The 16,996-nt window shown below is 36.5% G+C and overlaps 1 protein-coding gene across 4 annotated transcripts in view; it reads left to right on the plus strand.

Moving 5' to 3' along the window:
* Positions 1–16,996, plus strand: part of TTC17 (tetratricopeptide repeat domain 17) — a 125,598-nt gene that overhangs the window by 44,942 nt on the left and 63,660 nt on the right. For all 4 annotated transcript variants that reach the window (XR_011249252.1, XR_011249253.1, XM_069553943.1 and 1 more), the window contains exons 15-16: positions 130–354; positions 7,065–7,251. Coding sequence is in view for 2 of the 4 variants with exons in the window: in XM_069553943.1 (XP_069410044.1) it covers positions 130–354; positions 7,065–7,251 (412 nt within the window). In the remaining 2 variants the exon portion in view is untranslated. The remainder of the gene's footprint in view (positions 1–129; positions 355–7,064; positions 7,252–16,996) is intronic.

Genomic DNA, 16,996 nt, shown 5'->3' on the forward strand with positions numbered 1-16,996 from the left:
GCCTACTTCAGACATCTGAAAAATAAATGCTGGGTAATTGTAATTAAAAGTTACAGTGCATGTATTAAAAATCCTTTTTAGCATGAGTTCTGTCTTCTTGAATTAAGTGAAGTATTTGGGCTTTTTCAGCCTAATGCTCCTGTCTGGCTGATCCTCAATGAAGCTGGACTCTACTGGAGAGCAGTAGGAAACAGCACTTTTGCTATTGCTTGTCTTCAGAGGGCGTTGAATTTGGCTCCCCTTCAATACCAGGACGTTCCTCTTGTTAACTTGGCCAACCTTTTGATTCACTATGGCCTTCATCTTGACGCCACTAAACTGCTGCTTCAAGCTTTGGCCATCAATAGCTCTGAGGTGAGGTTTCATGTTCCTTTGTAGCAATATGTACTACGTAGTGGTAACTCAAATTCAGAGTGTTTGTTGTATTTTTGTAGAGAGGGCATAAAAGAAATCTCATGTTTTATTTTTCAGAGTAGAACTTGCATATTGTAAGAGGGCTTTTGTTGTATTTTTGATGTGTTTATCTCTATTTTAAAGGAAGTTTATAAATTATGCAGTTTATTTTTAGAAACATATTTAAATAAGAATGACACGGGTGCTAAAAATATACTGCCACCTTTTTATGTCGGAAACATCTGCTTCTCACTTTATCCTACTCATTACGGCATGCACATCCTTTAGTATTACATTGTTTTACAACCTGAAATCTTTATACCAACCAAGCCAGAGCCCAGTTTAAAGGTTGTTTTGATAAGGGTAGATAGGTTCGCACCTTGAACCTTCCTCATGCAGTCCATGGAGTTACACCTCTGCTCTGTAGTTTATTACTTTATTTCATAGTTTCTAAAATACCACTTCCTTTTTTTTTTATATATTAACATCTCTGAAATAAGGATACATGTTACAATTGATGACATTTTAGGTTTGATGAAATGCAGTTATAATAAATATATAATTAAATGGCTTTTATACTTAGTGTCTAAATGTTTCCAAGTTTTATACCCAAAGAAACTTTTAGAAGAACTGTGCATGAAAGGCTTAGGTTTATTTGAGGTGTCCCAAAAGTAATTTCTTTCAGTATTAGCAGGAAATGTTGCCTATTACAAGTTTCCATTGAAATAGACAAATTCACGACTGGATTCTAAGTAAAAGTTTACAACTTTTCTCTGGCCAACTTACCAGAGAAGTACATCAAATATTTATCAAATGTTTACAATGTCAGGTGTGGGTGTAGTAGAACAGATGCTTTATATGGGATGTGATAAAAGGAAAGCCCAAATAGAAGGCTCAGCACAGCTGAGCATAAATCCTGAAGGGACAAGTATGTCCCTTCATACTTGTCATGGTTCACTTTTTTGCACCATCACCCAAGGCAGTTAGGCAATATTCTTCTGAAGAAAAAAGAGCTCCTTTCTTTTTTAGAGATTAGTTGCCTTTCTGTATTTGAAAATTCTACTAAAATTTCAGTTAAATACTGTGGTACTGTAATAAGAATAAAAAGATAAATCAGTGAATCAGGGTAAATACCCCTGAATATACCTTCATCAGACCTTACCCCCAATGCCAACATCTGGAAGTATTTCCTTGTGAACTTTCACTTTACATAAATATTTTGTATATTGTAACTTTACTGTTACTCTACTAAGTCACTTCAGTTGTGTCCAACTCTTTGTGACCCTATGCATTGCAGCCTGCTAGGCTCCTCTGTCCATGGGATTCTCTAGGCAAGAACACTGGAGTGGCTTGCCATGCCCTCCTCCAGGGGGTCTTTCCAACCCAGGGTTCAAACCCACATCTTGTGTGGTCCTGCATTGCAGGAGGTTTCTTTATCACTGAACCACCAAGGAAGCCCCTTACTGTAACTTTGGTGATCTTAAACCTTATTATATATAAAAAATATTACTATATAGTTTTTATAGCCATCAATTCAAATGATTGTGTAAAGAAAATTTTCTTAGGAAAGATTGCTAGTAGAATGAATATTTTGATGCCTTTGATACAGACGACTAAACAATTCAGAAAAAGATTTGAGCGAATATACGTTGCCATAATCAAGATCTGTGAATATTCATTTCTCTAGTATTATCACCAGATAATACAGGTATTAAGCAATTGAAATAACTGCTAACTTTTATTGTTTTCTAGTGCACCATACAAAGCAGTTTACATGTAATGACTCATTTAATCCATACAACCCTCTGAGATAAGATTTATCCATTTGATAGAAAAAGAAAACTTAAGGGATTTATAGATAGTCAAAGAGCTTGGATTTGAACTCAGGGAGAAATGGCCTCAAAGTTCATCCTCTTTATAGTCAAGTTACACTGCTTCTGTATTAACATTTGTAAAACAAATTTACTTAAAAAATTTTTACTTCTCTGTTATATCAAATTTCTGTATCCTATTTTAAGGATATTTTATTTCAGTTGTATTTTTAAAGTAAAAGTTTATGTAGGAATTTTGTCCATTTTGTTCGAATCTTTTAAAATTTTACATGAATTTTCTTTATACAATAAAATCTTTAAACTCCATCTGTCATATGTTAAAAATACTTTCTCTGTTTGCCTTTTTCTCTTAGCTTTTAAAAATTCCCTTAATTTACTATCTTATTCCTTTTGATTTCTGTCCTTAGATTTAAGATGTCCTTATAAGAAGGTTGAAAAAAATAGTCCTATTCTGGTTTTGTCTCCTATGGTTGGTCTTTAAATAGTTGACTCTTGCATATATACAGATCTTTTCCTACGCTGTCTTCCAGATATTTTATAGTTTCAGGTTTTGCATCTAGACCTATGATCCATTCCAGGTTAAATTTTCTTTGTAATGTTAGGTGGGGATCAAAGTTCATATCCACAGGGGTATCCACTTGTTCCAAACCATATCTCACGAGCACTGTTCCTTCCTCACTGACTCATGTCTCAGCTTTGCTCTGAACTCCAGACCCCTTTATTCAGCAGTTCATCTGGCATCTCCACTTGGATGTCTGAAAGACACTGGAAACTGCAGGCCGGAACTAAGCTCCGTAACATTGCTCCAATTTGGTCTCGGACTTCCCCATCTCTGTAAACGCTGAAGCCAGTAGTTCAAGACAGAAGCTTCCTTCGTACCTTTCTCCTCTCAGGGCAGATGCAATCTGTTGACTAAGCTTACTGATTCTGTTTTTAAAATATACCCAGAATTTCTCTATTTATCTTCATCTCCGCTGCTGCCTTCCCTGGTGGCTCAGCTGGTAAAGAATCGACCTGCAATGCAGGAGACCTGGGTTCAATCCCTGGGTTGGGAAGATCTGCTGGAGAAGGGAACCCACTCCAGTATTCTGGGCTGAAGAAGTCCATGGACAGAGGAGCCTGGCAGGCTGCAGTCCAGGGGTCTCAAAGAGTCAGACACAACTGAGCAACTTTCTCTTCACTTCCACTGCTATCTTATCCAAACCATCATTATCTTTTATCCAAACCATCATTATCTTTTATCTAGATTATTTCAGTAGCCTCCTAACTAGCTTCTGTTTTTTGCTTTTATTGCCCTACACTCTACTCATATTGTAGCAAACAGTGAGATTATTATTAAAAATCAGATGTTGTTATATGTCTATTCAAATCTCTGCAGTGTCCCTCCATGTAACTCACAATAAGAGACAAGAAAACGGAGGAAGGTCCTACGTGACCTTGCTACTTTTCCTGCCTCATATCTGTGAGATCGTTCCATTGGTCATCCTGTTGTAGCCTCACTTGCCTCCATGCAGTTCCTTGAGCGTGGTGCTGTGGTCCCTCCTCAGGACCTTTGCATTTTCTGTTCTTCGTGCTTGAGATGCTTCATCCCACTAAGATTCTTGCTAGTTTGTGCCTCATCTCTTAAAATCTTTTACAAATACTAACTTCTCAGTGAGTCTTTCCATTACTACTCTATATGAAATGCCACTCTCTTCCCAACTCTTAGTACTGCTTACGTCTCTTCCCTGCTGTTCTTTCCTTCATCACATTTTACTCACAATTGTGTGACATCCCCACAGTTGTGTTACATGAGACTATAAGATCCACTGAGGCAGAGGTTTATCTTTCTTTCTGCTATACCCCCCCCCAGTGTGAAAAACAGTATTTGAAACACAGTGAAAACAATCACTCAGTAATTATTTTCTGACTGAACTAGAAAATAACTCTTTTTTTCTAAAATGCTAACCAGTTCCTCTGAATACAAGATATTTGCCCAACTATCATTCTAGTTGTAGGGATAATCATGATACTTTGTTTCCTTATGGAAAATATAAAGACACTTAATTTAAGTATGGAATTTAATTTTATATCTTGTAAACCTCTAAGTATTACTTTAAATGTAACTTGAGAACTACTCACATCAGACCTCTTTAATCTGGAATATTTTGTGAACCTTGGCTTGGTGATAGTGAGATATTTGTGATGACCTAACAGCCTCAATCAGAAGCAAGTAGCTGATAAATTATAGGTGTTACACATTCTAATATCTCGTGATTTATAGTCTATGGAAACTTAAATAGAATTTGTATGCTGCTGTTGTGTGAAAATTGTAATTATGTTGAATTGGTTCATAGTTCTTTTCAGGTCTGCTGTATCCTACTTTTCTGTCTAGTCATTCTTTTAATTTTGAGAGTTTGATATTGAAACTCCAACTAAAAATCTTAATTTTATTACTTATAAATAACAATTGTAACATATAGTGGAACTGTGGAACTTTGTTCTGTATTTTCCAAGTCTTCTGTAAATGTATCATCATACTTTCATGATTTAAAAATGAAAAAAATTATAGGTATTGCTTTTCATGGAGATATACTGTGCAGTTTGGACATACAGCATTCTTAGATCTTTTAAAATATTTTAAATGATAAAATAAGTTTAGAATAAATGGTTTGTACACAGCAAATACTAAGCATAGGCATATTTCCACTAAAATGACCTCAACTGGATACTTTGAGCTGCTTATAAAAACAGTCTCACAAAACAATTGGAAAATAAAATTTTAAGACTATTCACAATAGCATCAAAAAAGCAGGTATCTAGAAATAAATCTAAAGGGAGGTGCACATTGCTAAGGGGAAAACCTAAATGAAGGGTTGTGTATTGACACGTCATGTACATGGATTGGAAGGTTCAGTATTGTTAAGGTGTAAGTTCCCTGGTGGCTCAGAGGTTAAAGCGTCTGCCTCCAATGCGGGAGACCCGGCTTCAACCCCTGGGTCAGGAAAGATCCCCTGAAGAAGGAAATGGCAGTTCACTCCAGTATTCTTGCCTGGAGAATCCCATGGACGGAGAAGCCTAGTAGGTTACAGTCCATGGGGTCACAAAGAGTCAGACACAACTGAGCGACTTCACCTTACCTTACCTTCACCTTAAGTTCTCTTTAAGTTGATTTATAGGTTCAATTTCATCCCAAACTCCCAGCAATTGCATGTATTTGTGTGTGTGAATTGATGAATAGTTTCAAAAATCTACATAAAAATGGATCTTAGAATAGCACAAAGATTTGGGGGTTAGGGAAATAAAAACAGAGTTGGAAGACTTATATTATCAGATTTTGAGATTTACTGTAATTAGTGGAATTGGCACAAAGATACTCAAATATACAAGTGGAACACAATAGAGAAATTAGAAATAGGCTGATTTATGACAAAGGCCCACCTGTAGTTTAGTGTTTTGGGGGAGCTTTGGGTTTTTCAGTAAGTAGTAATGGAGTACTTGGATATCCCCTATGGAAAAATAAATGAACCTTGACTCCTACCTCATGTTGTATACAAAATTAATTTGAGGTGGATCATGTACCATAATGTGAAAGATGAAACAACAGAACTTCTTGATGAAAACATAGGAAAAGTCTTTATTACCTTATAGCTGGCAAAGATTTCAGAAAGCACTAACTACAAAAGAAAAAAATATGTAAACTGAACTTCATTAAAATTAAGAGTTTCTGTTTATCAAAAGATACCGTTAAGAAAATAAAAAGGCCAATGACAGACTGGGAAAGATATTTGCAATAAATATGTCCAACAAAGACTTCATGTCTAGTATATATATAAAGAACTCCTTCAAATTAATAAGAAAAAGAAGACAACCCATTTTTTTTAATGGGGAAAACAACAGTACTTCAGAAATAAGGGTACCAAAATGGCAAGTATATGAAAAATGTTTCAATATTATTACTGATCAAGGAAATGCAAATTAAAATCGCAGTGAGATGCCACTTAAGCATCTTACTAAAACAGCTAAATTTTAAAAAACTGACAATACCAAGTCAGTGAATTCTCACACTTGCTTGTAGAAGTATTAAGTCTGTATGTCCATTTTGGAAAACTGTTTGCTTGGATCTCCTAAAACTAAATGTATGCCTATCTTAAGATCTGCTTCTAAATGTATACCCAAGGAAAATGAGTAATATGTCTATCAGAAGACATTTACAACAATGTTCACTTCATAGTAAATGTATCTGTGGCGGATCAAAAACTACAAGCCATCCAGTAACAGCGTATCGGCAGGAGAATGGATGGACAAACAGTGCGGTGCATTCACATGTGGGTACGTTGCACATCCGTTCTCTTAAAGAAGAGTGAACATACACCCAAAAGAGCCTTACAGGTGTGGTTGAGTAAAAGAAGCTACAGAAGGGTACAAGTTACATGCACAAGGGAACGTGCTGTTTGATTCTATTTATGTGACATTCAAGAGCAGGTGGCAGTGATCTGCGGTGATAGAAGTCACAGCAGCATCATCTGGAGTTGGGGGTGGGGTTGCCCAAGGGAGCCTCTCAGGGTACTAGAAATGTTCTAAATGTTGTATATCTTTAGATGAGTGGTGGTTACAGCTGTACAGTTAAGACTAATGTACATTACACACTTGATGTAATTCATGTTAGTGAAAAGGTAAAAAATAAATTTATGTTAAACAGTTTAGAATTAGCTTATGTAAATAAAATGGACAGCTGGGGTAACTTTTGTAGGATAACCTAAAAAAAAGCCAAAAGACGTACACTGTAAAGGTTTTGTAACTCTCGGAAGATATTAATTCATTAACATTTTACTGATTTTTCTTTTTTTTTCTTTTCAGCCCCTGACCTTTTTGAGCCTGGGAAATGCTTACCTTGCTCTGAAGAATATCAGTGGGGCACTTGAGGCCTTTAGACAGGCTTTGAAATTAACTACCAAATGCCCAGAGTGTGAGAACAGCCTGAAGCTGATTCGCTGTATGCAGTTTTATCCTTTTCTGTACAACATCACCTCTTCTGTTTGCAGTGGTAAGCAGCTGTTAATCCCAGCCAAATAACAAGTTCAGTTGGGATTCCTGCTTTGATCAACAGGACACAGAAAATCATTCTCCTAATTTTCCCAAGGATTTTACTTAACTAGCATAATTCTAGATACATAGAAAAGAAATTAACTCATTGCTTTCTATATAAATACTCTGGGGCATTTAGCTTATTAGTTCTCTCCCAGAACTCTAGTTTGAGAAAGGCTGATTAAAGTATATTATTCAGTTGGGATTGATTAGCAGTGAGGTTTTTTTTCCCCTCTCAAAATCTCTGCTTTCCAATAACTGATATTTATGGCAAAGGAAATTTTTTTCTGCCATGAATTCAAACTGTGTCATGAGATTTGAAGCAGTGTTTCTATCCTCATTCACTGAGATACAGCCCCTTGTCTTTGAGTGAAGGTGATGCAGACCTTTTCTGCACCTTTAAAATAGTCACCTGATGTGAAGCGGCATCTGCTATGCATTCTTCTACTTCCTCCCACCGCCACCACGTATATATAGACATACATGCGTTGCAGAAGTGTATCTACCTGGGTCAGAAATATTTGAGTTAGTATCTAAGTTATTGTAGATTTTTCAATTAGAACTCCCTAAGAGTTCCATGGTATTTTTTTTCTTCAATGCTTTTTATTGAAGTATAGCTCATTTACAATGTTGTATTAATTTTTTCCGTATAGCAAAGTGATTCAGTATATATAGGTATATTCTTTTTTATATTCTTTTCTATTTATGGTTTATCATAGGATATTGAATATAGTAGTTCTACAATATTTGATTATTTACTTGCTTAATCTTTACTGGGAAGGAAAAAAAATGAGTTTAACTTGAATTATGAGTGGTGCAGTTTATATACATATGGATCCTCAGTACCTTGCTTTTGTAGAGCACACAGTCGTTGCTCTGTTAATGTTCAAATTTGATCCAGTATTTGACCAGAGGACGAGTCCAGCTCTTTCTAGCAGATTTTTTTCTAAGTGACACACACTTTATTAAGTAACTTGTCTAAAAGACATCAATAATTAGCAGATTTGGCATCCAAATTGATTTTCTTGATTCACTTTACCACACTGCCTTAGGATTTTAATGGAAGGCAGTTGGTCATTTTAAATATCAAAGCCCAGTTTTCTGGTGAAGAAACAAAAAAAAAATCTCTCAGCAGCATAACTCCAAGGTTCAGTTGCAGATCAGTGTTGAGCGCTGTCTAAACTACAGTAGAGTTTGTATGTGACTGTTGATGCCCTGAGACAGTGTTTTAGCAGGCAGTATAGTGCAGTGGCTTGGAGAAGGCAATGGCACCCCACCCCAGTTACTCTTGCCTGGAAAACCCCATGGAGGGAGGAGCCAGGTCGGCTGCTGTCCATGGGGTCGAAAAGAGTCGGACATGACTGAGCGACTTCACTTTCACTTCTCATTTTCATGCATTGGAGAAGGAACTGGCAACCCACTCCAGTGTTCTTGCCTGGAGAATCCCAAGGACGGGGGAGCCTGGTGGGCTGCCGTCCATGGGGTCACACAGAGTCAGACACGACTGAAGCGACTTAGCAGCAGCAGCAGCATAGTGCAGTGGCTAGTGCTAGAGTCATACGGATTCATGTTGGAACCCTGGTTCTGCCATTACTGTCTTTCTATTCTCAGTAAAGTATGTCCTAATCTAGAAAATGAAAGACAGTAAAATCTCATATACTTTTGGGAAAAATTAAATGAGATTATTTTCACAGAGTAGGTCTTACGTAAAAGTAAGCCATTGAAACTCATAATGAATGCAGAATATGACTCAAAAGGTTAAGAATCTTCTTGCGTAATACTAGAAAATATGTTGTGGTCTTTAAAATGTTGTGGTCATCCAAGGACTGCCTTATAAACAGATTTTCACTTTTTTCAGTGAGCTGCTTATATTAATAGGTTATTTCCTGTTTTCTTTACTTACTCTCATCTCCCTCACCTCTCTTGATTCTTTTCTGTTACTAGGGAGAAGGGTTTTATATGTATATAGGGATAACTTTTCTGAAAGCCTTTTCTTTTCTTAGCATTTTAGTTCGTTTTTTGTGTTCTTTTTGCCACCCTGAACAGTATGTAGATCTTTCCCAGCCAGGGATTAGACCCATGACTTCTGCAGTGGGAGCATGGAGGCTCAACCACTGGACCACCAGGAAGATCCAGTGTTTTAGTTTTTTGAAATTTATTATTATTTTATGTCACTGATGTCAAGAGAGGAAATTAGTTGTCTTGAGCATTTTCCCCCAGAACATGAACTCAACTAGTTCAGGAACCTATTATCTTGAAACAGATCTTTCTCAGTTTATTCCAAGAAAGATCTCAGATCTTTCCAGTTTTTTCCAAGAATATTATTGGATCCAATACAATAACAATAGAATAGAATAATTTGACTTGGGAAGAGAGAATACCATTTTTAATTCTTTCAGAGAGAGCTCGTTTAAAAAAAATTTTTTAATTAAAAAAAATAGACCTTTTTACATTGCGGTTAATTGGTTTAGAAAACAATCCAGTGTCTTTTAACTCCTTAAAAAATACTGTTACCCCTAATGGAAATGTATGCTGTAGCATTTTCTAGGTTTAAAAACTCATTAATAATACTGAACTAATTTCAGTATTAAAGTTTTCTTTGGCAGTGTTTTTGTATTACTTGTTTCCACAATAATCCTATTTATTGATGGTTGCTTTGCCAAGTTCCAACTTGGAAAAGCTGAAATTGAAAGATGCAAACACCTCTAATCAAAATGATGAACTTATATTTTAAAACCTAACAGTTGCACTTATTCCAGTTAACTCTGAGCTTTACCAAATGCTTAATGAAAAAGAAGGCAAGATCTCTGAGTAATGATTAGCATTTCTTTACCTTCAAATGATTCTGTCTACCCTTTACTTTTTCATTTTTGCAATATTGAAAGAATCTTAAATTATCTTACTTATTTGACATACTGTCTGTCTAAAGGTTTTACTATGACTATACCAAGGTCTCCAGAGACAGCAAGACTTGTGATTCTATTTCCATATAATAATGAAGGAATTTGTATTGTAATTGAGTTTTTTGGGATAAGAATTTAAGCTGCCCTATTCACCCTTTTCCAACCTATAAAATTCTCTTATGAGTCTATTTGAAAAGCTACCAATCTGAAAGCTTTTCAGGTAAGTTTTTCAAGATCAAAAATAGTTAAATGCTCTTGGAAAACATTTTTAAAAAACTATTTTTCTGACCACTATTATTAATTTTCCACAAATCATTTTCTTTAAAGATCCACATTAGACACTTTTTCCGTCAAGTGGAATATAGTGTATAGTCTCTTGGGTAGTATGAACTAAATGGTAAAATTATCAGCAGTCTTTTAACATCAGCAAGGATTTTATTGCTTTTCATATATAATCATGGACATTTTTCACACAGATTTTCAGTGTGTATTTTTTGTAATATGTGCACAGGTAATATATTTAGCTTTGACTGATTCATTCTGCTTAAAAGTACATTATCATTATGCTTACACAGTTTTCCTGCTTCTAAAGACTTTATAGCTAACAGTGTGACATTTAGTGAAAAATCACTTATCCGACAGTTTTCGCAAACTTTGATTAATCTAAAGTCATCTTGAAAGTGAAAGTGAAGTCGCTCAGTCGTTTCCGACTCTTTGCGACCCCATGGACTGCAGCCTATCAGGCTCCTCCGTCCATGGGATTTTCCAGGCAAGAGTGCTGAAGCGGATTGCCGTTTCCTTCTCCAGGGAATCTTCCCAACCCAGGAATCGAACCCAGGTCTCCCACATTCCAGGGAGACGCTTTACCTTCTGAGCCACCAGAGAAGCCTAAAGTTATCTTATTTGCTGCCATTTATTAGTTGCATGTGTTCTTATAGCAACTTCTTATCATCGACGTCTCTCTCCTTTGAAGACTACTTAGTAAACCCTTGTCTTTTATAGGTATTTTACATTAACATTACAGTTTCAAGGATCCTGGAAAGGAAAACATAATAGATTGGTTTTTTAATTGTCCTCTCTCAAGTTAACAGTGAAAGAAGCTAGTGCTTCCAGCTTTGATTAAGCAATTTATTTTGCCAGTTTGGAAATACATACTTTTCCCCACATTTATTGGTTTGTTATTTTATAGTTTAACTTAACTGGAACTGAATTGGCCACTTTAACAAACTCTATTCAATAACAGCATGAAGTGAAGTAAAGTGAGGTCGCTCAGTTGTGTCCTATTCTTTGTGACCCCGTGGGCTGTAGCCCACCAGGCTCCTCCGTCCATGGGATTTTCCAGGCAAAAGTACTGGAGTGGGTTGCCATTTCCTTCTCCAGGGGATCTTCCCAACTCAGGGATCGAACCTGGGTCTCCCCCATTGTAGGCAGACACTTTACTGTCTGAGCCACCAGGGAAGTCCAATAACAGCATACTTGGCCTTTTTAAAAGTAAAATGGGATCTGTCAAACTTATCATGGTTTTGAATATAAGTAAGTTCTCATGAGTGCTCAACCCTAAAAAAGGACTTTTTTTAAAAAATGAAAATAACAGTGTCTCACAGAAAATGAACTTTCATGAAGCAGTAATTATTATCTTCTCTAATGATGAAAGATGAAAAATAATTTTAATAGCAGTATAAGCAAAATGTGAATATTGTATCTGTAATATTTATGATAGATTTATTACTCAGACTTCTTCATTCTTTAGCTTCACTAATTTGAAAATTAAAAAGTTATATCTAACAGAGATGCTTTCTACTACCTAAGCAATATATGTTTTTCTGTTATTATATCTCTGATATGTATAATTTTACTTTATTTTTAGTATTCTTCATTCAGTATTGTTTTTCTTATACTAGAAAACATAAGACCGATGGTAGGTTATGTTTATTAGACCTCATTACATGCTTATAAGTATGCCACTAACAATGGCATTATTAATAGCTGAATATAATTTAAACATCAGCCCCTAATTTCTGATTGCTTATCTTTTCTTAGTTTACTGAGACACATGCCTACTTAAAATTGTTGGCCCAGATCTTCAGAAAGATGAATAAATATTATATAGAGCTCAGACTTTAGTATTTAACTAAGTATACTTAGAATTTTTATATATGTTTCTCTATAATATGTATTTGAAAGCTTGTTCCGTTACGTTAAAAAAAAAAAATAGAATTTCCAAATCATGTACGTGATCTTTTTCTTTTTAAAGATTTTTATTTTTTAATGTAGGCCATTTTAAGTCTTTATTGAATTTGTTAACAATATTGCTTCTGTTTTATGTTTTGACTTTTTGGCTGTGAGGCATGTGGGCTCTTAGCTGCCCCACCAGGGATCAGCACCTCCTGCATTGCCAGGTGAAATCTCAACCCCTGGACCGCCAGGGAGTCCCTACATGAGCTGTAATATGTTTTCCAGCATGTGAAAGAATTATCCTGTGTTGTCTTTACAGTGTTTCTGTATTTTTAGCATCTCTTTACTATTTACCTAAATCTTATCTCCTTTGATAACTTGTTCCATTGCCTGCTTTAGTTTTAGTTTAGTTTTAGCCTGTGATCTCCTACCTAAATTTCTGTAGACTTACATAACTTGTAGCTTAAAGCAATTTTACATGGAGTTCAGAATTTGAAGAAAAAATCCTGCATTTTGCTGCCCTCCTGTGGACTATCTGAGATATGCTACCAGCAATTAAGGACCCTAGCTTTATCACATTCTTGATGAGAGTTAGTGACGATATATGCTCTAAGAAAGAAAGAGATACAGTCTGAAACACATAGTTTTTAAGGTGTCTACATTTTTATATTTCTTTACTTAAAAGGCTTTAATTATTTGGTCACCAAACAGTCCTTTGTATCTATGTGATGGTGCCAGGGAGGATAAGAAAGTCCCCTTTTTATGAATTGAGAAGCAAAGGTGATGATTTACTCAAGTCAAAGAGCCAGTCATTGGTAGCATGGAGACTGAAATCTGAGTCCTCTGCCTTCCAAGGCCTCATGCATAATTCTTTTATCCCCAAGTCATAAATTAGCACACTTCTAAGACTGAAAGAATTCATATATTTGTAGATTCTTGAGTATTTTATGAAAGTATAATCACTGCATTTCTTGTATCACCCCTCAAGAGAGATACATACATCCCCATATAAAACTTGGATCTGAGCTGTATTATGGGGGACAGTCATAATGAGCCCTAAAAAGCACACCTAAAATGGCCCCTTTCAGTTTAGCATGTCACTTTGTTCGCTTCTGAATTTTGCATCATTAGATTGCGGTATAACCTTGGGCTTCACAGAGACGATCTGGTAGCTGTACTTGTGGTACTATTTAATGAGACAGTAAAGTCTGAGAGAGGAGCCGGCTTAGGGAGAAAAAGAAGTTTGGTTTTAAACACGTTAAGTTTCAGTTGCCTACTGAATGTTTAAATGAGGGTATTGGATAGGCAGTTTAATGTATAGCAACTGCTTATCTGTTGCTATGCACTGCTGTCATTGTGGTCAAGGAAGAGCCCCAGGCTAGAGATGAAAATTTGTGAGCCATGGACCTGTGAATGTTTTTAAAATCACAAAATTGGATGATGTTACCTCAGTGATTGTATAAAAAGGAAAGTACATCAATGATTAATTACTAGGTATTCCAGCTAACATTTAGTGGTCAAGAAGAGGAAGAACAGTACAGGAGTAGCCAGTGAGATAAGAAAACCAAGCAAGTATTCTGTTCCAGAAGCCGAGTGAAGCAAATGTTTCAGGGAGTGGTTAATTATATTATCATCATTCTTACGTTACGTGGGGGTATCCTATGAGTTTGAGTTGGATGAAGACAGAGTAAGGCGTTGGGTTTTGGAACACAGAAGTCACTGGCAGTCTTCTCAAAGTTTTTTTTAATGGTTTGTGGAGGAGATGAGGAGGTAGAGATAGCAACCCTTTCAAGAAGTTTTGCTATGGTGAGGAGCAGAAAAACGGGGTGGTTGCTGGACGGGGATGTGGGGTCGAAGATATTTGGTTTTGGTTTTATTGTTCTAAAAATAAAAGGTACTGCATTGTGTTCCTATAGGAATGATCCAGTAAAGAGGAAGTAATTGAAGATGCAGAAAATATTATAAAAGCAAAGCTCTTGAATAAACAGAAGGGGATGGGACCCAAGGCACAAAGGTAGCGTAGAGGGGGTCCTTAGATAGGAGAAGGTACAGCGTATAGGTAGAGATACCGGTATAGTGAGACCTCTGATTACTTCTCAGTGGAATAAGAGGCCAGTTGTCAGATGAGTATGAAGGGGGACAGAGGAAATTGGAGATAACATTGAGAGAGGAAGGGCTGGAAACACTAGACTAAAAATGTGAATTGACTTTAGAGGTTTCTAATTTTAGTAACTGGGTAATTATCAGTGTCATTAATTAAGAGGAGGAATGTGGAAAAGGAATTATCCATGCATTGATTTAGGGCTGGAAAATAAGTTCAGTGGTAGACGTGTTCATTCCAAGATGCCACTGGTTCCATCAGAAGGTTCACAGTGAGGAGAAAAAAGAAAATACTAACATTTAAGGAGCAGAGCCAGGGAAAGAGTGAGTAAAGAGAGGGGCCTGGGAGAACCAAGAGGGAGTTAGGTCTTGAAGGTCAGAGGAACGGAGGGTTTGAGAAGGAAAAAGAAATTAACAGTATGGTCTGTATTGGTTCCTAAAATATGGTACAGATACCACCAGAGGTGCACAAGCTATTAGGTGATATTGAATAACATTTTTTAATTTTAGTATTCGTGACTTATCCTAATTGGCATTGGAAGAATTATATAACCAGCACATCAAACCTGTCATTCTTGACAAGTGATACTTATTTTCCCTTTTAACATAAATTATTGTAAGATTAAACAATGAGTCCGTTTAAAGGAAAACATTGCATAAATAAAGGTACTGGTACCTATGGAAAAATTACGACAGAAATGGATGAGTGAATAGTGTGAAAAGCTCTGGGTTTAACAGTTGAGAAAATCAGTTGGTGATCTCAGTTTATCAAAAGTATTTTCTGTACAATAGCAAGATATCTATACTAAAACAAGAATAAATTCTAGGATAATAGAAATATTAAAGTGAGCATTCTGTATACAGTTGGATTAATTTTGGAGTTAATGGCATGATTCTAAGCTATATAACTTGTGTTTTGTCCTGTCACTATGTAACTAAAATAACTTTAAAGCAAATAGTTAATGATACCAAGAATCATTCTTTAGATAACATATAAATAGTAGTGGTGACTGCAGCCATGAAATAAAAAGACAATACTCCTTGGAAGAAAAGTTATGACCAACCTAGACAGCATATTAAAAAAGAGGCATTGCTTTGCCAACAAAGGTCCATCTAGTCAAGGCTATGGTTTTTCTAGTAGTCATGTATGGATGTGAGAGTTGGACTATAAAGAAAGCTGAGCACCAAAGAATTGATGCTTTTGAACTGTGGTGTTGGAGAAGACTCTGGAGAGTCCCTTGGACTGAAAGGAGATCCAACCAGTCTATCCTAAAGGAAATCAATCCTGAGTGTTCATTGGAAGGACTGATGAAGCTGAAACTCCAGTACTTGGGCCACCTGATGCGAAGAGCTGACTCATTTGAAAAGACCCTGATGCTGGGAAAGATTGAAGGTGGGAGGAGAAGGGGACGACAGAGGATGAGATGGTTGGATGGCATCAATGACTCAGTGGACATGCGTTTGGGTAAACTCGGGGAGTTGGTGATGGACAGGGAGGCTTGGCGTGCTACAGTCCATGGGGTCACAAAGAGTTGGACATGACTGAGTGAGTGAACTGAAGAAAGACTTTTAAAAAATTCACTTGTTATGGAAACATGAGAAAGTAGGTGAAAAAAACTGAAAAATTTGGCAGGTTCGTGAAGAAGTAAGGCATTTGTCAGGAGGGTATTCTAAGCCCCTGTATGTAATAAACACAGGCAAGTGGTTTTATTCTCTGTCTCTGGGACTGTTGGAACTGAGTCACTGCAGCTTGGCTGTGTTGCTCTAAGAGGACTGAGAATGAGAGCAGCAACTATATGGTTACTTTAGACACTGCAGTAGCACTTATTGAAGTCAGCTTCACACTGTAGCTTGTCACTCAGTTATAGAATGCTTTTCTTTAAAAATAAGTTGCAAATTTATTAAGATAATCTCTCTGAGTTACAGAATTTGTAACAACTTCAGGTGTGTGAATGGTCTTTGCCAGTGTTAGGGTGACTATCTTGCATGTCCAAAAGAAAGTGAGTTATATTTTTGAGTTTGTAAATTAAGTCTAGGTCGTGTACATTAAGTCTTCCTCCTTTCTGCTGTGTATGTAGTGTGGAAATAACCCACTGGAAGACATTGTTCATCATATTTTGTGATCGCTTCTCTGCAGATAGGGTTGGAAAGTTCTACTAAGACATCACCCTTTGTGTTTAGACTCCATTCTGCATCAGGAACTTTTTCTAACACTCACATCACTGAGGTCACAGTGATGGTACACACCAGCAAGAAAAATGGATGAGCAAGATGGGGTCTGTTTTATCCAGCCCTCGTTAATTACTAAACAAGATGTGTTTAACATGGTTTGTCACTGTAGTTGTACATGTCTCCTGATAGGAGCTGAAGGGGGCTAACATCTTGTTATGAATACTTTGTGTGAAGGAAGTTAGGCAAGTTCATTGGATGCTATCTTTCTGTCTATGTCTTCATATCCATTCATGGTATCAGATGTTTTTGGAGATATTTCAGTTTGTGACGTTCAGCTTTGCTATCTCATATAGC

The sequence above is a fragment of the Ovis canadensis genome, chromosome 15, assembly GCF_042477335.2.
Source record: "Ovis canadensis isolate MfBH-ARS-UI-01 breed Bighorn chromosome 15, ARS-UI_OviCan_v2, whole genome shotgun sequence".
Lineage (NCBI taxonomy): Eukaryota > Metazoa > Chordata > Mammalia > Artiodactyla > Bovidae > Ovis > Ovis canadensis.